The sequence below is a fragment of the Schistocerca cancellata genome, chromosome 4, assembly GCF_023864275.1.
Source record: "Schistocerca cancellata isolate TAMUIC-IGC-003103 chromosome 4, iqSchCanc2.1, whole genome shotgun sequence".
In the NCBI taxonomy this organism is placed as follows: Eukaryota; Metazoa; Arthropoda; class Insecta; order Orthoptera; family Acrididae; genus Schistocerca; species Schistocerca cancellata.
In genome coordinates, this window is record NC_064629.1 from 203,846,453 (window position 1) to 203,868,826 (window position 22,374).

Consider the following 22,374-nt stretch of genomic DNA (forward strand, 5'->3'; position numbering starts at 1 on the left):
TTCGTAAGTAGAAGAAATATACATTTTTCATTACAGTTGCGGGAAATTATATTAGCAGAGTTGCTTGTGGGCAAATGCATAATAGCACCCGCTTGTTGACGAATGCCGTAATCTCGAACACAACTTTATTTTAATTACTGATTTATGTTAAATAATTTATACGAGCGGCTGTGGATATTGAAACTGTCAACAGAGTTCTGATGACGCGTGAACCTAAAAGTAATGTCGTGTTACAACAGCGTTGGGCAAAAAATGGTTGGATACTTATTACTGCACTGTCCAAAACTAAATTCTAGGCACGCTACGATATTTACGGCGCAACTTTATCGGCAATTTCATAATACACTGTCCAAAACTAAATTCTAGGCACACTATGACATTTATGGTGCCACTTTATCGGCAATTTCATAATTCATTTCTCGGTTTTGAAACTGGACGCTCAAACACAGATGACTGTGCGACAGAGATTGGTTGCCGTGTAATCCTGTGTCACACGGTGTCATTCGGAACCGTAATAGAGTGGCCTGGGGTTAGCACGCCACTCTTCCGGTCGTTGTCGGTTTTCCAGACCTTGGAGCCGCTACGTCTCTTTTAAGTAGCTCCTCAATTGCCATCGTGACGCTGGGAAGACCCCGTTCTAGTCCTCCGACAAAGGAAAAAACCGTGGCAATACCGTGAATTGAATTCAGGCCCTCCAAACGGTAGCCAGCCGCACTTACCACTCTGCTAGGGAGTTGGATTATTAGTTGCGAGGGGATGTGAAATATTAAAACTTTTGAAAGATACCATTTCCCACAAAATTATCACAGGTTTGTGTGGAACTTACGTACCACACGCCTAAGAGGTGTTTCTTCTTGCGGAAGCCAGGAATCAAAGCAGTGAAGTCCTTTTTTATCATTTTTAAATTTCGAAGTGGCTTCAGTAAGGAGCGAACTTCCATTGGTGCGAATCTGATGTTTCACATACTTCAGACCTCTTGTCTTATGGGCAGACTGTACCTTACTGATGAAGTATTTGACCATTAAACTTCCAGAATGTGGTAAATCAGGAGTGATGCTGACAGCTTTGGATATGTTGAGATTTTTTTTAACTACAATGTCGTCAGCTGCAGCTGGATAAGGAAGAATATTTGGCTATCCATGTGACTAACTTTAAATGGTTTAGCAGCCTTAGACTGTGTTAGGTATTAAATTGGTCAATCAGTACAATTGCCTTCACGAACCCATTTCTCCTTTCTATCAAGGCAAAGTTAGAGTCTCAAGGAAGAAAGTTATGCTTACTGGCAAGAAATTGTTTCTCTACTATTTCGAACAACCTATTTGTCATGAGATAGAAACAAATAAATTCCATCTAATTCCTCACACCACAGTTATAACTCCAAATGGTAAGGGCAACCAACAAAGAAGTGAAGGATACTCATATATCACAACTTCGTTTGACGTGTCACGAAACTTAGCCATACCGACTCCTGGAGGATGTCAAGGTAACAATATTAAACATGGATTGATATAGCCTTTTTTGCATATAGGACCTTTTATACCATAATGCCTTATTTTCCGTACATATGTCAATTTGCATCTTTGTAGCGAAATATTAAAATTCATAAAATGCGTTATTTCCCACATAAAAATGCCATAGGTTTATGCGAAGCTGTTTACTCAGTATTGTCTTTCTTTATACCTCAAAATTTATTTGTGAATATGCTATCAACCATGATGGTTCTGTTCCTATTATTACTAGGAATTTTTACAAAACATATGCGACAGAAAATATTCAAATTAATTTGACGAAAACTGAAAATACCACTTAAGGAATAAATGAAGATTTGGTTTCATGTCCCGTCACGTTGATGTCATTACAGACGAAGCACACACTGTGACTGGGTAAGGAAATCAGTCATTCCCTTTTAAAGGAACCATCCCGGCTTTCACCTGAAGCAGTTTACGGAAATCAAGGGAGACCCAAATTTGGAAGGCGAGACGAGTATTAGAGCTGTCGTCCTCCAGAATGAGAGTCCAGTCTCCTACGACTGCGCCACTTCGATCGGTAAATACCATTTTAGTGTAATATTTCCCTCTACCGCTACCTAAATCGCACTGGGACTAAATTTACAGCCATTACAAAACCGTACCGAATATCTTGGAATTGTGGATGTTGCGAAAAGCTACTGACATCATATTCGTTCGAAGCAAAAAAACGGCATTGAAAACCACACCATACTACAAGTGTAATAGAATATCTGTCCCGTATCAGGTTTACAGTTTCGCCCGCATGCTGTGCATCTCACTATCTCGGAGGCAGAAACTGAAGTGTCTTCTAACTTAAATCATTCATATGTTCAAAATTAATTAAAATTTCATCACAGAATGATATCAAACGCAGTTGCAGTTGCAATATCAGGTACATCCGAAGCGAAGATAATCTGGGAAATTGTCTTATTTTAATAACTTACTTCGAATGTTTCCGGATGAGAATAGTTCGCAAATGAAGAGTGTGTAGAAGGCAATGCGGCATGTCGGATCTTTAAGAACAGAATTTTTACCTGCAATGGGAAGTAATACATTGTTTTATAGCATAAATTAGTTAATATCTATCAAAGCAATCGATAACAAGGTTGTAGTCTGTTCAGGATAGGAAAAATTCTGCGTCATAAAACGAGCGTTTACTTCTCCTCTTACAGGCATACCTATTGTACGTCTTATTATTACAAATTTTAACACAATTAGTTTGACAGACTTTACTCAATGTTATATTTTACTGCGACTGTTTCTTATTTTAGAAGATTTTAATAATTGTACTATATTTGTATTATTTGGATGAATAAAACGAATTCCGGTTAGCACTTCCCACTATCATAGCACTATTTGTTTCATCAATACGTTTTACCGATTTCTTCGTGGCAGAAATTCTACCTTACACGAAATTGTCTTATTTATAAAACGTTTGTGGACATAAGCCATGCATAAGCTCCAATTATTTATGGTATAACATGGTACCCTATAAAAAGTTTTTCCATTTCTTAATTGTAATAGGGGAACCAGACTACGGTTTACGTACAATGAAGGAAACAGCGCAGTGGGACGACGGTGCAGTCATGTAAATCAGAACTTGACCTTAATGGTGACGTCGTGAATCATACAAGACAAGGTGCCGAATGAAGAAGATAATTGTTGAACGTTCCACTGATCTCGTGTGTCATTAAAGACGGAGCACACGGTCGGACTGAATAATTTTTGGGAAGGAATTTGGCCTTGGGCGTTTTTAAGGATCTATCTGGGCATCACTCTCAAGGGATTTAGAGGAACCACCGAAAACCTCATTTAAGATTGTCGCAACTGTTTATCACCCCGCTCATCTCAATTGCTTGTTCAGTGTCAAGTGACATTTGCTGTATGACTTTGAATTTGCATTCTCAGCTATCCCGACAATATCTTCTCAGCTATGTTACCCGAGTCTCTATTTGTCTTTGTCGAGAAATTATGAGAAAACACCCTTGTATACTTCGTTTCGCTGTATCTTTTCATTGATTCTAAGTATTTTAGATTTGCTAGGGATAACCTGACAGTTCTTTTCGATATCAGAATTGATGTTGTATTATCCATGGAGACGCACCTCATGGCTCCCTTCAAATCAGTGGATTTTGGGTCAGATTTTGTTATCTCAATAGGAAATTCACGAATTTGAAAATATTTTGTGGAGTTTTGTTGTATTAGTGACACCAGGTGGTTGTACATGTACTACATAATCGTCACCGACGAATTCCATGGCCGCTTGAAGACCGAAAAACAAGAGCATGCGGGTTAAGTTTTGGACCAATAAAGTCGTCTGATTAAGCACAACACGGTCGCTTTTGTCACTTCAAGGCGTGTCAAATGGAAAAGGAGAAAAAAATAGGCCAGCCTGAGCAGTGTAGTAAATGGTGTTGAGTGTGGTCGTGTCCTAGAACCGGTCCCACTGGCCGCCAGCACACGTCCTTGCATTCCCCTGGTCCAGATGTAATCTGGCAGCAGCGCCTGCTATCACGGCCCCCTCTACTGGTAAGATAGATGACACGCGCTGCCATAGAATATGAAATTGTGCAGCATCGTCTGTGAAATGACGGATGCAGTTTGTCTTATCGACGTGGCTACTGTCTATGTCACGAGTATGCCTGACGTCTCTTGCGACAAATAAAGGAAGGGAACACTTTCCCAGCAACACTGGCGAAATTAAGACATCTAGTGTGTTTGCGGGTGGTGCAGCGTGATTTCTGCAGGTACTATGGTCAGTTTTTGAAGTTGTGATCAGTTACAAAGTACTGATAAGTTTTAAGCTATGTAAGCATGATAGTCAGTCTCAAATAGATAATTTAAGTTCTTCACATATACATTTGAAAGGCAGCTTTGAAGTACACACATATTCGGGCAAGTATGAAAAGTGGAGTACTATATCAACGTATTTTCATCTTTGCCCACTTTTCTTTCTGGGTGTGTCGCCACTTACAAGAAGAGCTTGTTACAGATGGAGAATAAGTTAATAAATGAGAATGGTTAGGGAAAGACACACTCGCGACGTAACGCAAATCGCCAGACAGGTATTTGCTTTGACAAATTGCGGGAAACTATTGAAGTCACTTCCAATAAGTATAAAGCAGGAGTGTACCTTGGACTTGTAGTTGCTGATATCAGGCCAAACCTGAGATAGATTTGCTACAAATTCCGCAAAAATTTTCATACGAATACGCTGACGGGTGTCCATTCCACAGCAATGCACAATTTTAGTTAGTGCCCCGATCCTACTTATAGTCATGCCGGCGGGGTGTCGGACCAAAAGAATTAGCGGCTCAGGGTGATCCCTTGGGGGATTCGAACCGCGGCCGTCTGGGTAAAAGTCATAGCGTTTTTTATCAGAAGCTCATCACTCAATGCTTGTCAACGTGATGTCAAACGTCAATAACACGAATCACGCTAGTCTCCTGATGACGATTTGAAGCCTTCAAGCAACACATGCTGCTTATCGCAACTCTGTTGTCGTTCTTGCCGACCGGACGTTAATCCATAACCCTTTTTTTATTGCAATATGCATATCAGATGATGGTAAACACTTACGAGGGGAGAAACTTCAGAAAGGTTATGAAAAAGTAATAAACAGCTTCTCAAATTGTGTTTTGTCGAATATGCTCACCTCACTTGCTGTTATGCTTTCGTGTCTGAATAATTTAGTTAGGCCAGGTCAGGGGCTACGTGCCAACTAGATGGTCTGAAAGCATTAGATCGATTCTTGATGAAAGTGAAAATTTGAAAAATAGTAGAGAGGAACTTATCCTAATGAGTACTGAGATTATACGTCATTGTTGGAACTGACCGTTTAATGAAACGAACAATGCAAAATGAGATGGCAAATGATGGTACAGGAACTGCAGGAAAAGCAAAAAACCTACAAAAAGATCACGTGTTTAGAAATAAGTATTTAAGCAGATTAAAATAATTTTGGAAAGAATCTGAGTAATTTTGAGAGTGTTGTAGTACGTGGCTAAAATGAGGACACGAGAGAGGAGAACGGGAAGCACGCCTAATGGCTGCGCACCATTAAGCCTTACCAATGTGTACCAAAATTGACTATAAGAGGCAGATGACTTTCTGAAAAGTATCTCGAAAACACTGACCACATCATTCTCGTTTATTATGACGAAGAATGAACATTAAGTAGATGTTAGAGAGGAACGAGGCGTCTCTTATGTGTATACATAATTCGCGTTGTATCTAATACAATAACTGAAAGAAATTATCTAATAGGTCCATCTTTTACTCCAAAGTATTAATGAAGTATCAGTACTATATTTCGATTTTTCTGTCAACATCCGGAATATTACCATGAATCAACACAACATTACGTTCTTGTTGTAAGATGCGCAGAGAGTCTGACATGAAGTGAACTGAATAAAAAGGAAAGTTCAAAATTTTATTCTGTTCCATCCAAAAGCAAGTCTGTCTGGAGTAGCGTGATTCAGATACCCACTCGGATATTCTGATTTTTCTTTATCAGTGTTTTTAGGAAAAACGCTGAAGCCAAAGGCCTGAGTAGTTTCTTAAAAACAAACTATGGCTGATTCTTTTCTACATACTTGTCGAAGTCGAGGCAGTTTTACCTCTCTAATCGCCTTTATGTCGACGAAACGTTAAGCGATTAACTTTTAGATTTTACGAATTACACTGCTGATTCGTTACGTTTTCGAAAGACGCCGCCTTTGAAAGAAAGAGACTACTATGTTTAACATAATGTCTGATAATTATTTCTTACACATTATCTGAGTACCAAGCTGGACTTGTCTCAGATAACGTTCGGTCACGCGTTTGGCCAAGTTCCTTAAATTGTGTTACTTCTTTCAATAGAGACAGATTAAGATGACTGAGGCACAAAATTCTGTTCTTCAATGAAGGAAGGTGTCTGTTTGGATTCTAAGTGATTTTCTAACCCCTTTATATGACGGGTGACATAATTTTACGAGCTCTGTAGCCACCAGCTTCTTTTCTATACAGGGTGAAAATGATTTAAAACCGATAAACTCTGGGAGGTTGTACGTAATACAGAAACAAATGTTTATCTCTTATGTCATTTACCTGTGACGATTTTTTAAACCGGTAGAGCGAGTTTTCCGTGGATTAAAATTAATTAAACTAACAAACTCTGGGAAGTTGCACGGAACACTGAAAACACATTTTCTAATGTGTTTTCCTGTGAATCAAGTCCTCTGCTGATTCGACAAGGATTTTTTAAACAATGCTGCACACCTCTCGTTACACAAAGTCCAGACGGTCAAATCAGGGAATCGATTAGTCCATGGCACAGAACCAATCCTCTTTTCTGGAAACTGTCGCTCCAAGAATCGGTGCTCAGGACGACTGAAATGTGCCGGCGCCCGTTATGATGGAACCACAAGCGCTGTCTTGTAGCGAATGGCACGTCATGCTGCAATTCTGCCAATGCTCTGGTGAGGAAATTGTAATAATGCCTGTCATTTAATGGCATCGGTAGGAGACATGGCCCAATTAAACTGTCCTCAACAACTTCTGCTCACACATTCACATAGAACCGGGAATGATGAGCGCGAGTAAATGTGGCATATGGATTAATATCAACCAAAACATACGAACTGTGGATGTTACAGCCCCTTCACACCCGAACGTTGCTCCATCTGTAAACAGAACAGAGGACGGAACCGCTGAATGCATTTGACACTGTTCCAGGTACCACTGCCAAAACTGTGCTCTGAGTGGATAATCATCTGGCTCCAGGCTGTGCACACGCCGTAAGTGAAGTGAATTAAGAATTGTGGAGTGGAAAACAATAACGGCCTAAGTGCCAAAAGACTGACTGCGAGGTATTCAGTTTTTTTTGTTTTGATACAAATATTTAAATGAGAAAACCTTAACACTATTTTCTTATTATCTACAGTAAGAGCCACACAACTCTTGCAATTTTTTTAAGCTCCATTCATTTTTTCAAAGAAAATAAACATTTTATTCTGAAAAACACAGACGTTCTACATGCCATAGAGGTATCGGCAAACACGAGTCAAGTGCGAATGAAAGAAATCTCAAGTATTTATCGGTTTTATTAATAATAAACGTTTTAGCGATACATTTTACAGATATACGATCCCGTGATTAAATTACTTTTAATCCTTCTTTTAATTTTATAGGGCACAAAGCAATTTTATTAGATTCACTGTTCGAAAACTGTTCTATTAGCTAGTTTCAATTACGACAGCATCTGTTACAGATTTTTTTTTTCAGCAGACAAGTTGTTTTTACACTGCTGCGACGGTAAATCAAAGTTCTTTATTATGTCAGTGGTAATCCCTTTCTTGAAAACCTTGTAGGTGCTTCAGTCTTCAAGCTTGTTAAACGATGTTCTCGTCTTGACGACACCACGTGGAATTTTATCACTTGATTCCAACTACATTTGTAAATATTTATTTTCGTTGTCAATAAAATAATAAAGTCTTCAGACTGGAGCGTAGTAACCACAAATGTACTGTTAGGTATCGCATTCTCCATAAGTTTTACAAGCTCCTTAGGTATTGACACTCTGACCTTCTTCCAGCCTCACAAATGGGCCGGCACATATCGCTCATACTGTCTTTCGGGCCTTATCTGCGCTGTTGGAAATGATCGTAGTGCTTATCCTGACTTTCACATTATTTGCAGCGGCACTTAGCTCGGTTTACCGGGTCTAATTAAAAAAAAAGAAATTGTTTTTGGCACTGAAGCCGATATTGATTTCCACCCTGCGATTGCTCATGAGGAACATTTCTTACATTCGTCGGATTTCCCCCCATGTTATGCTCAATTGCAGGAGCGCTGAGAGCGATTGCGCCCTCTACTGGATTAAAAAATACTCACAGGTAATTATAACGTTAGAGAAAAATATTTGTGTTGGTGTCCCGTTCAACGTCCCAGCGTTTGTCGGTTTAAATAATTTTCAGCCCGTATAGTGTCAACTAACACAAAAATCACACTTTTAATATCGTCTATAGCTTATTATGACGATTGGAACGCGTTAGGTCTGAGTATCTTGAAAATTTTCTCCAGCGAATGAAAGTTGTAACAAATTTTTACAGGAGAAATTCCGTCGGAACAATTGTTGACTGTAATGCTGAGCACTTTATCTTTGAATGGCGTGAGTAACGCGTTTAGAAACTTTGTCAGTATTTAGTATGCAGGGGAAACGAGCGGCGACAACAGTGCCATTATTTGTGGGCTGCAGTGACGAGGTCCCTGGGCAGGCCCCGGCTTTGACAGGAAATTGGGATTTATGCGAGTGAGAGGCGTCTTCCAGCGCCAGCTGTCAAAACTCGTTGCTGCAATTGCATGACAAACGCTCACGGCCCATAATAAATTAGCACCACCATTCTGGCTGCTCCGCATCCCTGTTATCACAAGTTCCCCACGTTACGCTTTCTAAATATCGCAAGCACGGTCTGAATTTAATGTATAACTTCGCACCGATGAAGAAAACTGGAAAGTATTATTTTTAACACCTGAAATTTTATGAATATCTTCGACGTCTTCTAGTGATGAGTATACTAAGTGAATGGCAGAGACGAGTTAGTGTTTTCTGGTTACGCTTTCCTTGCGATAATAATAGAAGTTGAAGAAATGAATTAAAATTTGTGCTACGGCCGGGACTTAAACCTGGGTCTTCTGCTTTCTAGGCAGATGTTCCTCCCTAACGCAGACTTCAGTTCACCCCTTCAGACTATTTTCTTCCCTTCTTAAGGCCTGAGTTGAAGTTTGTGTTAGGGAGAGAACATCTGCCTAGTAAGCAGGAGTCTCGGATTCAAGTCCTGGCCGTAACACAAATTTTAATTCGTTTCTTCAGCTTCTGTCATTATCGTAGATAAAGTTGAAACTCGTATGTCTCAAGGAAAATTTAATTATATCAGACCTATAGTTTTCATTACAGTTCACAATGACAAGAAGACACTCGTAGATGTATAGCAGATACGAAATGTCCTTAAGAATACAAATTATTAATCTTAAAACCTCTATAATCTAAGGATTAAAAAGGCAGCTGACGAAAGGTCTCATTCTACTCCACTGCACCTTCAGAGTAACTCCCCTCCCAAATACCTTTATTTAATTACGAGGCATTGAAAAATAGCATAAATGGTCAAATTACACTACTGGCCACTAAAATTGCTACACCACGAAGATGACGTGCTACAGACGCGAAATTTAACCGAAAGGAAGAAGATGCTGTGATATGCAAATGATTAGCTTTTCAGAGCATTCACACAAGGTTGGCGCCGGTGGCGACACCTGCAACGTGCTGACATGAGAAAAGTTTCCATCCGATTTCTCATACACAAACAGCAGTTGACCGGCGTTGCCTGGTGAAACATTGTTGTGATGCCTCGTGTAAGGAGGAGAAATGCGTACCATCACGTTTCCGACTTTGACAAAGGCCGGATTGTAGCCTATCGCGATTGCGGTTTAACGTATCGCGACATTGCCGCTCGCGTTGGTCGAGATCCAATGACTGTTAGCAGAATATGGAATCGGTGGGTTCAGGAGGGTAATACGGAACGCCGTGCTGGATCCCAACTGCCTCGTATCACTAGCGGTCGAGATGACAGGCATCTTATCCGCATGGCTATAACGGATCGTGCAACCACGTCTCGATCCCTGAGTCAACAGATGGGGACGTTTGCAAGAAAACAACCATCTGCACGAACAGTTCGACGACGTTTGCAGCAGCATGGACTATCAGCTCGGAGACCATGGCTGCGGTTACCGCTGACGCTGCATCACAGACAGGAGCGCCTGCGATGGTGTACTCAACGACGAACCTGGGTGCACGAATGGCAAAACGTCATTTTTTCGCATGAATCCAGGTTCTGTTTACAGCATCATGATGTTCGCATCCGTGTTTGGTGACATCGCGGTGAACGCACATTGGAAGCGTGTATTCGTCATCGCCATACTGACGTATCACCCAGCGTGATGGTATGGGGTGCCATTGGTTTCACGTCTCGGTCACCTCTTGTTCGCATTGACGGCACTTTGAACAGTGGACGTTACATTTCAGATGTGTTACGACCCGTGGCTCTACCTTTCATTCATTCCCTGCGAAACCCTACATTTCAGCAGGATAATGCACGACAGCATGTTGCAGGTCCTGTACGGGCCTTTCTGGATACAGAAAAAGTTCGACTGCTGCCCTGGCCAGCACATTCTCCAGATCTCTCACCAATTGAAAACGTTTGGTCAATGGTGGCCGAGCAACTGGCTCGTGACAATACGCCAGTCACTACTCTTGATGAACTGTGGTATCGTGTTGAAGCTGCATGGGCAGCTGTAGCTGTACACACCATCCAACCTCTGTTTGACACATTGCCCAGGCATATCAAGGCCGTTATTACGGCCAGAGGTGGTTGTTCTGGGTACTGATTTCTCAGGATCTATGCACCCAAACTGCGTGAAAATGTAATCACATGTCAGTTCTATTATAATATATTCGTCCAATGAATACCCGTTTATCATATGCATTTCTTCTTGGTGTAGCAATTTTAATGGCCAATAAACTACTTTTAACACCGACTAAGTTGCAAAACAATGAGTATTGTGTGAGAAACAAGTATGGAATAGACATCCCATTAGAAGCGATTGGCAAATAGCCGCGAAATTATAGAAACAGTGCAAAGGTTACTTAAGCAACATTCGTAATATGAAACTTTTTCATGCTTTGCTAAGCTTACTTCTTTACCAGCCAGTTCTCTTTACAGAGCAAATGTGTCGCATGTTATACACTAATGGTTGTGAAAACTCCAACACTTGATAACAAGTGGTCTGAATGAATCGAGAATCGGAGGATGCGTAAGCTAGTGTACCAACAATGAAAACAACACTGCAGAGAGGTGATCCATGTGTAGTCTCCTCTCTTTTCTTATCGAGAGCTGAGTGTTATATCAACTTCAGCGCGTGAGGAGCTAAAAAAGCAAACTGGAAAAATATGTCAAGTGACAGCATGCCTCATAGACATCAGAGGGAGCGACGTAATGTGTAAGGGAATTAAAACGGGACAAAATATTCGGTCCTCAAAAAGCTGATTGGTTATACCGTGAAGGTTAAGCTGGCAGAGAGCGTGCTGCTACTACAGTGGTGCGTGTGTAGAATCGGTGGACAGGCGAGGATCGTGCCCTGTGATGAGCACATAATGTGTCCACAGCCACGTGATGTCCGCTGTCTTGTCTACACGTCTGTGACGGCTTGTGCAGCATCGTCCACAACGTTACTACGAACCTGGAGGGTATAGATCTGTCTGCATTGTCGGGTCGTACTGGTGATACCTATGCTGCGGTTGTGCTTCCCATTACCCAGAAACCAAAAACGAGTCAGACTGCGATGAACTCGGGTGGTGAGTTGTAAGCTGTGGTATTTAATCTGTCCTACATACCAGAGGAACATATCCAAGCCCTCCTAAATTCCAAGTCACTATGTTCGTGTACACTAATTCGTGGAATTAAGTTCGATAGTCATACACTCCCGCCGGAGGTTCGAGTCCTCCCTCGGGCATGGGTGTGTGTGTTGTTCTTAGCATAAGCTAGTTTAAGTTAGTTTAAGTAGTGTGTAAGTCTAGGGACCGATGACCTCAGCAGTCTGGTCCCTTAGGAATTCACATGCATTTGAACGTTTGAACAGTCATACACATCCATCGTCGTGTCGCATTTTTCACAAACGTAAGTGCATACTGCGCTCTTTACTGAGAAATTTCAGGCTTATCGTCTTCTATATTTCTGAATACTATGAATTTGTAACTTGTCTAAAAATTACGTGAGGAGGGCACACGTATGAAGTTGTTTACATACATTTCTAATTATTTTTGCGTCATAGAAACAGGGTCTTTACAACTTAGCGGTGAGGTGACTTTAATTCCGCAGAAGGAAACAGTAAATTTAACATGGAGGGGACGGACTGCGTTTCTCTCCCGGTTGTAACAACAGCTCACTACTGTTAGTCTCGTTTTCCTGTTTTTTCCAGTTCCTTACCGATGTGACTCGTCACGTGTCTGAACAGATAACTGGACTACAGTATCACACTTGGTCTTTTCGAGTGTTACTTCTGAGCACAAATGTGACAGTAACAATTGCAGTTATCTGTAGATACACAAGCGCATGCAGATCTTCGCGTAGCAAATTAAATACGAGTGATAATATTACAGCTTTTGCTGCAGAGACTTTTCTGTCAGCCGCCTTACTGAATGAAAGGTACTGCATAATTTGTTGTGGCGAGGAATTATAGGAGGTTTGTAGCAATGAAAGCTGTTGCTATGCATGTCACTACGTCGAACATTGTTTTCTTGAAAAAGCACATAATTTATTACACTGACGAGAAGCAATTAAGACTAAAATATATATTGTTTTGAGCACTTATTTAAGTGTTTAACGTTTACTGTATTTTTAGTCGATCCGTATTTTATTTGTAACTTGTCTGTATACTTGCCACTCTTGGAATAAAGTAGAAATTTTGCTTTTTGCTGAATTAACTCTTTGGCACACTGCGATGCAGGGAATGAACTGACTTTCTGGTTTGTCGGTTGGAGCAAATAAAGCACCTCGATTTTTGCTGGTAGATAATTCTTCATTAAGACCGACTATTTGTAACTGCAACACAATTTCTCGGCAAGTTCAAATACTGATCAACTGTGTTAATGAAGTTTGCAAAGACGCATTCTTCAGTCCCTTGGTGAACCATGAATAGCTACAGCGAATATAACATAGCTCTTAAAATTGCAGTAAACACTATTTACTTATAGCATATGAATGTGCATACGATGGTCCTTGCTTTCGAATGGAAACTATAGTGAAAAATTCTAGTACTTATAGTTGCCATGAGGGAGTTTTAAAATAAAATAATGGTCAATTTTGTAATGTGACCTAAATCGTTACTGTTATAAATGACTGCTACATACATTTCACTGTAACTACATGGAAATTACTTGTAAGTATGTTATTAGCAGAAATTTGAAAGCGGCTCTTTTGATTTAATATGCGATAAAAATAGAAACCTACAGTTAGAAACTTACCTTTCATTCCTCTGTCGTCATCTTTGTCATTATTGTTATCGCATAAGCCACTCAAGATTTCTGAAAGACAAGACATACATGTAAGGAAATGAGGAACTCTTTCTTTATGGGAATGTACCTATGAGGAAAGGACTTATTTACAATCAAGTTTACTTGGTGATTCGGGGAATTCTGAACGTGATCAATATACATTACTAATAGCTGTCGAATTTTATAGCCAGAGCCAAAAAAGTGTGTTTTTTTATTTTTCATTTTCCTTATGTTAGCAACAAGGCTTTAATATCTCACTTCCAGTTTTTGTTTTACGATTTCAAGTGCATGAACATATAAAACGTTTTAGTCCATCTGGTAAATTCTTTTTGCCTTGTAAAATTAACTGTGATTAAAAGAACATCATGACTGAAGGAATATCTTTTCTTGTATGATTTCGTTCTGTTGTAATCGTACTTATTTATGTACTTACATGCAACATTTCATAGGGTACTACAACAGTGCATGCAGGTATAATCTGTAGCGTCACTCTGTAATTAATAACGAAATAAGCTTGTGGCACAGTTAACATGACCAGGTATAAATTTTGCGAAAGGTGTGGCTGAGGGTCTCGTATTTTAAAATGATATATTTTTATATTCAGCACTAGCGTTACTGCGGTACGAGTCATTCTCACAGAGCCAGGCGCATGTGGCGAGCTAGAATCAAAACTAGCGCAGCGATCTTATCAACAACTTGGCTCAAAGCGCTCATGGCAAAGAGAGGTCGTAAATCTTGAAAATCATGGAACGACATAAATCTGACACCCGAATAATAATTTTAAAATTATAGTAACTACTGAAATCTAGTAGTACGTGCCAGTCTTAGAATATCTCAGTTTGAATCAGATTATTAAATTCTCTAACCAAGAAATAGCCGAGTACGTCTCCGTTATGCAGAAACAGCTTGCTCTGTTTCTAAGCCAAATTACAGACAGTAAGTGTAAAAATACATATTTCAGGCATTGTTACTAATCACATCCGTTTGAAACTATTTACAGTGAACAATCATTTTTTCATCCTCATCTGGCTTTTTTCTTTCACGCTCTGTTTATGACAGAAGACTTCTGAAATATTCCTACATTTATTACACATCTTCCTTCATTGATTGTATTATGTTCTTATTTTTTGTGTTTCAGCACTGGACTGTTCTGAAACCTAAATGGCCTTTCCACATGGCGAAGGCGAGCATTGGACCAAATACTAAAGGGACAGAATAAGTGAAGGCATTGGACCAAATACTAAAGGGACAGAATAAGTGAAGAATTTACTGGACATAAGGATTTTTTAAAACTACTGAAATATAGTTTTTTTAAGAGTGGCGGAAGCTAAATGAATTTATAAAGAAAATCTGAAACGGGCATTCGGCTGATTTACAAAGACGCAAGCTTTGTTTTTAGAGAAGAATATGACAACAACTTGTATCAACCTGCCTTTTGAGTAATCCAACGTTCAGTGGTATTTTACTGAAAATATAGTCACAGTACTGATTTCAAAGAAATAGTAACTGTTTCTACAGATTAATTATGTTATTTTTGAGATGTTTTTCTTGTTATTGGCTGGCTCTGAGCACTATGCGACTTAACTTCTGAGGTCATCAGTCGCCTAGAACTTAGAACTAATTACACCTAACTAACCTAAGGACATCACACACATCCATGCCCGAGGCAGGATTCGAACCTGCGACCGTAGCGGTCGCGCGGTTCCAGGCTGTAGCGCCTAGAACCGCTCGGCCACTCCGGCCGGCTTTCTTGTTATTAATGTAGTTCTTAATGCAAAGTATTAATTATAAAGTTGCTTCTGTACTTTGAGTACTTATCATTAAACTGAAGCCTCTGTTCAGATACTTCCGTCTCTAACGACTTCATCGTACTTGTCTAGATATTACAGTAAGCGATTCATGAAGAATTAATCTAGCATCTGTTTAACCTGAAAACTGAGAAATGATGTTTGTTTTACATAAAATATTTTTCAAAGTACATGATCACTTCGTCATTAAAGAAGCATCTGGCATTCGCCAAACTAAATCGTGATAATCGTAGCGGAGCTTGAACCACCTTCCTTCTACATGTTATTCCTGTGCCTTATCAGTTGCATCACCTCTCTTGACTGGGGATTAGTGGAGTTATGTTGCTTGCCTTGAATTACTCCCGTGCTTTTCTAGACCTCTCTAGACGTTAGCAGTCTCTGAGGCACTGCGAGTAGCCACTGCAGGTGGATAAGAAAGGACCTCATCTAAAGAACCAAAAAAGTTAAAGTCACCGGCAGAGCTCGAATCTTTGAACAGTTAATTAATGGAGAGTCATCGTAGTAGAAACGCTAACGAGAAGTTCTGTTTAATATGCTCATTTGGTTAGTGGGCTGTCGAAATTTGTCCAAGATTGCAATCTGTCGTTATCGTCCGAATCACTGAGCTGTCCAAAACGGTTAAATGTCATGTAATTATGGAGACTCAATTTTGTTATAGGTTAGTAGTAAAAAAAACAGTTAAAAACCCTAAGCCAGTTATTTTAGAGGCATCTAAAAGTCAGAATTAAAAAAAAAATCTGGAAGAGCCATAATGACACATGACAAACTGCTGAGGGAAAGGACAAGAAGTTCCAAACATCATCCGAATGCTCAAATAAACTGGATTTCTTGCACATCTAACGCAACGTAAATAGTCTTGAAGCATAACATTTGCTATAATATACGCTCTCCTCGATTTATACTCTAGGATATGGGCGAAATTCTGTAGGACGAATGGCCCATTCGGATGTATCAGCAAAATTTCGTCATTCTGTAGCCTGCTCTAATTTGAATTCCTCTACGTGTTCTTATCCTCTACACATTATTAAGGGCAGCGTTTTCACCATACGATTTTGAAACTAATTAAGAATTATGTACCATTGCTTCACAATTTTTGAAGTCACATGAGAAATAACATTCTAAACTGCTTGAGGCAAGTTTCTGAAAAATATGGGAAGGAGGTATGGAAGGAATTGGTTTACTTGAAGTAATTTAGGGATACCACGGGAAAAGTAAATCGTACGGTCGGACAAAGATTTAAATCTCAGTCTTCCGGAATATAATGGTTTATCACTGCCCCACCAAGATCTGTTTTACTTTTAGTTTTCTAAGATGAAATCAACTGTCATTGTCAGTTTTTCGTAATGCAATAGTTACAATAAGAAAGGAGATCGGTACCTAACAATGGTCAGGATGCTTCAGACGATGCACTGCTCAATTTCCGTAAATGCACCAGGTCGTAATAGGAAGGAGAAAGGAATGGAAGGACTTTTAAATCAAGTAATTTTAAGGAAGGTTAGACTTCATCGTATTAACGATGGCGTCACTTTATACAGAACGCTGCCTGTGGTCTAAAAGGTCTGTAGGAGTGATACTGACGAGAGGTATAAACCGTCCATGGTCTTTTAAGAAACCATTCCAGCATTCGCGTGAAACGATTTGACACACAAACGAAGAAATTACAGAAGCCTACGGTGTGTAGTAGGCATGGATCTCGCTGTATCAGTCTGTCAAGTATCATAAAATAAAGCTATTCCTGCAAACAGTTGTCACAATGGTAGGTCGACAAAAACACATTATCAATCTTTTCTCTATTAGGCTAAAGTGCTTGTGCTAACAGTGATTAGTCACCTCGGCCTGAGCCACATTCAAGTCGTAACGCGCCATCCCGATTTAGAAATTTCATGGTTTCCCTTAACAGCTTTAGGCTATTGCCAGAGCAGTTCATTTAACCCTGGCAATGGCCAGTTTCTTTGCAGTCAGACTGAAGCAGTACCGTATCTCCGCAATAGAACTGAAGTTCCTGTACAAAATAAAAGTGTCTGAGCAGTATCCTTAACTTGCAATTAAATAAGCGCCTTCAACTCTGCCTCCATGAGCTATGATCCCCCTTTGAGTTGTGTTGTTCTCTAACATCGATGTTTGCAGAATTAATCACTGGAGGGAAAGCCAATGGTTTTTCCAATAATAGGAAATTACACGTTCACCTATACGTGTTTTCTGAGTTTACATTCCATAATGACAGTGTTTCATGTCTGAAAATTTAAAAACAAATTTAAAAACGACAGTTATGTTTTTCAAGCACATAATAATTGCTATTTTTCAAATCTATGTTTGATTTTTCAGACATCAGATAAACTAAGAGCCCGTTGGTGATGGCAGAAAGGTGTCGAAACCTGTGTAGGTAAAGGTGTAAGGGAGAAAAATGTTGCTGCAGAAACAATTTAAACATACTCCTTCCTTCATCAGACGTGTAACCAGTGCGAAGTCTACATATATGAGCCACAGTATAGGTACTCTCAAGACAGTACAAACTACATTTTGAAGATGTGAAGGCAAAGTAGTTTGTTCTTTTCGGGTGGCAACCTGCAGTCACATTATTTAACAACAAAAGTGTTAGTCATTCCTTTCCATGTGGAACGTACATCAATTTCTCTGACTGATTTATCGTGCTCCTGTGCCATAGAAAGAGTTGTCTTATCTGCACCACCTAATTACACTTGTACGGTTCCCGAAGCATTAAACGTCAAACAACGGCGCAGATTATTTTCGTGAAATAATACCCGCGAACAGCGATCAGCTTTAGTGTGGCTGTATATTGCACTCCGATCCCCCTTTGATAATTCGTTGTCCGCCCAACATTGTTAGTAATTTACAATCAAATTAATAAAGTAACATTAATAAAAGTTTTAAGAACGAATAATAAACGCACACAATATTTATGCATCAGTTAACAGACGTAATGTATGCGCATTTCGTTTAGAACGAGTCTCCCAACCAGATATCCTTCAGAATGACACGCGCCTGGTCTCAGCTACAACTGGCCTTTATATTCTCGCGTTCCTCTCGCCAACCTCTGCAGCCCGTGCACGGCACGAGAGAGGCAGAGTTATGGATCCACTATGCAGCTCCCTATCTCGCCGTCTGTAATTATTTTCAAAAAGATTTGGAAAACACACCGCGGTTACATGTACTAAAGCGATGTCTATCTTCACGGTTGCCATAATATGGCAACTGGCGCTTATAACAGATAATGAAGCTGTACAGGTGCTCGAAGACGAACAGTACACATTTTATTATGTGTTTGTACGGAAAATTTTCCTCGAGTAAGTTCATTAAACCTGTTTCGTCTTGTCGGTAAGTACAGAGCAACAGCTGTACAAATGACACCCATAAAAATTTTTAAGAAAAGGTTAGATACACAAATTGATTTTTCGATGCATTTATTGATTCAAAAAGAGTCCGGAAAACTTCATCTACAAAAATTTAAGATTGTTTACCACAAACCCCAATGAATTTTGTAAATTACTTCGCAATGCTACGTGTGGCTGTGTGTCCTTTTCTGAAGGTAGCAATATTTAACGTTCGAGCGAGCAATTAGTCACTTTTGCTTATGTTTGCTCTGTAGATTTTATCCCTTCATAAATAAGTCTGCCCGAATACGAACTGGAGAGAATGGTGACTAATGAATACGATGCCTGCGACAGAACAAGCTTTGAGGATTTGATAAGTTTGATTCGTCTGTCTCTTTATGATGTCTGTGGTCTACGTTAGGCTGAAAGGACATATCCAATCATGTAGCCAAAGGAACCAGTTCCATTAATTGTAGAAGCCTTTTGTAGGAACTCTGAGTTTAATGAGGCAACATAACATGTTGAGAAACTGTCAAGCAAAAGGTACCATACATTTTTAGCCAGTCAATAATTTAAAGACAATAGTCATGCCCCAATTTCATTGGTGTTTGTGGAGTTTCTCTTCTTTTCTCATTATAGTGCTTCACGTGTGAATCTGTGCCTCGCAGGTGGCTGTAGTGGATGCTTGTACGTTCTAGTGTGTCGTTTGTTTTGGTACTTGTGACTATAGAAGTAAATAAATAGTGGAGTTTGAAATCAGGGTGCCGATACGTAGCCTGCTCCACTCAAACAGCACCGAGGAGGACGTTGAAGTTAACTTTTCCATCCGGCTATCGCATTGCCATCAACAACCTCATATGCCTTCACTTCATTAAAAACTGCGGCGAGTTTTGAAAATTAGAATAGAAATCTAGCGCTCAGTTTTGTAATCAGGACAGGCACAGCACCACGTTTTTCTCCCTGCCGGTCAAATGAGCATATCTTCTACAATCGGCCGTCTGCAGATCGGGCACCACTAAACTAACGTGTGTTAGCGAGCTCGTCTACCGAGACAAGGACCATACATTCACAGAGAAGAAATGTAGAAAATTCTAACTTTCAACGGGTGTAATACGAAATTGTCGAAACTACCAGGGACGGAATGCTAATTGTTATCTCTGTGCACTGATCGACGATACACGTGTGGCAGATGAACGTTGTTTTTCGTACTGCCATTTTGAACTGAGTCTGCTGTCGACATTTGAAACATATGTAAAGAGGTGCAAACTGAGACTTGTACTGCAGACCTTTTTTGATAAAGCGTTGGTCAGGTAATCCATTTTACTTTCATCTCATAACTCAGTTCCGCAACAATAAGTTGTACATTAGTATTCATGCATCCACCTCGCCAAACAGAGCAATAAGTTCGTTGTTAATTCATGCAGAATAACCAATAATCTGTACATGGCTTCTCTGCCTCGTGATGACTGGGTGTTGTGTGATGTCCTTAGGTTAGTTAGGTTTAAGCAGTTCTAAGTTCTAGGGGACTGATGACCATAGATGTTAAGTCCCATAGTGCTCAGAGCCATTTGAACCATTTTTTTTTTGTACATGGCTGAATGAGAGTTGTGGCTTCTTTCATTTCAGTCTTTCGGAAGAAACAATCTAATTCCAGCATTATTTTCTTTATTTAAAGGGCTTATTTGTAATTGTGTTGTTATTACGAATTCATGTTCTTTAAATTTTTTTATTCAACTATGAGCGGTATAAAAGTCATTCAATACAAGCACCCATTTATCATTTTGATCCAAGGAAGCCCCGGTGTTGATTTCTAAGATCTAGGATTTTAATGACATTCGTCTGTTTACTTTCTTCGGTAATGTTGCCCCTACTGAAACGTTCATAATGAAGAAATTTCCTAGTAGGTTTCTCCGTAAAAATAAAATGACTGACTTATTCTGCAGTTCTGCTGCTTACGCGAACGTTTTACGTACCACCGTTCCCTCCTTCTGTGACCCATTGTTTTTATTTATTACATGCGATATCCTAAATTGTATTAGTGTTTTGGAAAGTATGCGGAATATTATAAGTTAGCCCTAGAGATGGTCATCAAAAGTATCATCTGTATCCCAAACGCCGAGATTTGTATGTAATTAAAGCTGACACTGCTTGTTGATGCAGCGAACAAAATATTACCCACACTCCATCTGCTATATGTTGCTGATGAAGCAAGGTCAGTCAAGCAGACTGTCTAATTTATCAGTTCCAATCCAAAGAATGCGAGCCAGTTTCCAGCTACCTTCTTGTAGGAAATTATTAGCGGAGGAAGCTATGCATCCAACCCCAAATGAAACAAAGCATGGAACCAGAATTTACATATAAAATAAATAACAAATGTTAATTTCAGAGCCGCGCGAGGTAGCCACGCCTTGTCACGGTTCGCGCGGCTCCCCCCGTCGGAGGTTCGAATCTTCACTCGGGCATGGGGGTGTGTGTTGTCCTTAGCCTAAGTTAAGTTAGATTAAGTAGTGCGTAAGCTTAGGGACCGATGAACTCAGCACCACAGATTTCCAAATTTAAATTCAGCTATTCAGTATCGTTTGGAAGAGGATCATTATTGTTTCAAGTGTTGAAGTCACCAGAATTTTCAGAAAGAGTGCTTAAGTCATCAGAATTCTTTGTTGGCTTTAGTGGGTCTCCTTTCCTCTAGCCCCACATAAAAGCAATATTTCTCAGTTCACCAAGTTCAGCTTCATGTAGATTCCGGTAGGTCATCAGTATATGCAGTTAACTTCATTATAATTTTGACTGTATCCTCCGTCGTAAGCAAGTGCCGATGGTGTACTATTTGAAATGTCCTCGCAGTTAACTATAAGTTAAAGCCTACAAAGGAACAATTACCCGCGCAGTTGTTACCATCTCAGCTGTAATGTTTGACATGGTATATATCAATCTGATACGAATTCTTAGTCTCTGAAAATTTCATAGAGCAGTTTATGCTAGTCACACTTGATCGTAATTAAAAGTAACCACAAATGTAGGTAGAGTGACATGCTTTTATATATTCTAGACCTAAAATTGGCGATTACATAGTGCAGTTTCAATGCTTCGACTGTTACATGGAATAGCTCTGTAATTAAGTATGGACTATCCGTCACCTATAGATGTCAAGCAGTTGGCGGACCTAAAACATGTGAAACAACATCATTGTAAAAATGTCACCAACTGAGTGGTCTTATAAAAATTTGCTGAAGCCATTACAAACAACATTTATCATCTGAAAGTACAAACTCCGCTTGACACGAAAGCTGTTCTGCAGCTATGCTTTGTTAGAGTGTTCCTTCACTCCTATGACTTGTTACGAAATGATGAATACATACAAAATCGTAACGCAAAAAAATTATCTAAAATTGCAAGGTAATTAACAAGTGATACTAAAAATACTTATTAGCAAGTGACGACGTGAAATTGTTATTACTTCCTGTGATGAGAAACTTACACTATGTGATCGAAGGTATCCGGACACCTGGCTGAAAATAACTTACAAGTTCGTGGCGCCCTTCATCGGTAATGCTGGAATTCAGTATTGTGTTGGCCCACCCTTAGCCTTGATGACAGCTTCCACTCTCGCAGGCATACGTTCAGTAAGGTGCTGG

At 39.8% G+C, this 22,374-nt stretch overlaps 1 protein-coding gene across 7 annotated transcripts in view; it reads right to left on the reverse strand.

Moving 5' to 3' along the window:
* Positions 1-22,374, reverse strand: part of LOC126183483 (nuclear factor 1 X-type) — a 580,732-nt gene that overhangs the window by 227,378 nt on the left and 330,980 nt on the right. For 5 of the 7 annotated variants that reach the window (XM_049925507.1, XM_049925508.1, XM_049925506.1 and 2 more), the window contains exon 5: positions 13,570-13,629. The exons of the other annotated variants lie outside the window; for them this stretch is intronic. In XM_049925507.1, coding sequence (XP_049781464.1) covers positions 13,570-13,629 — 60 coding nt within the window. The remainder of the gene's footprint in view (positions 1-13,569; positions 13,630-22,374) is intronic. 7 annotated transcript variants of the gene reach the window in all.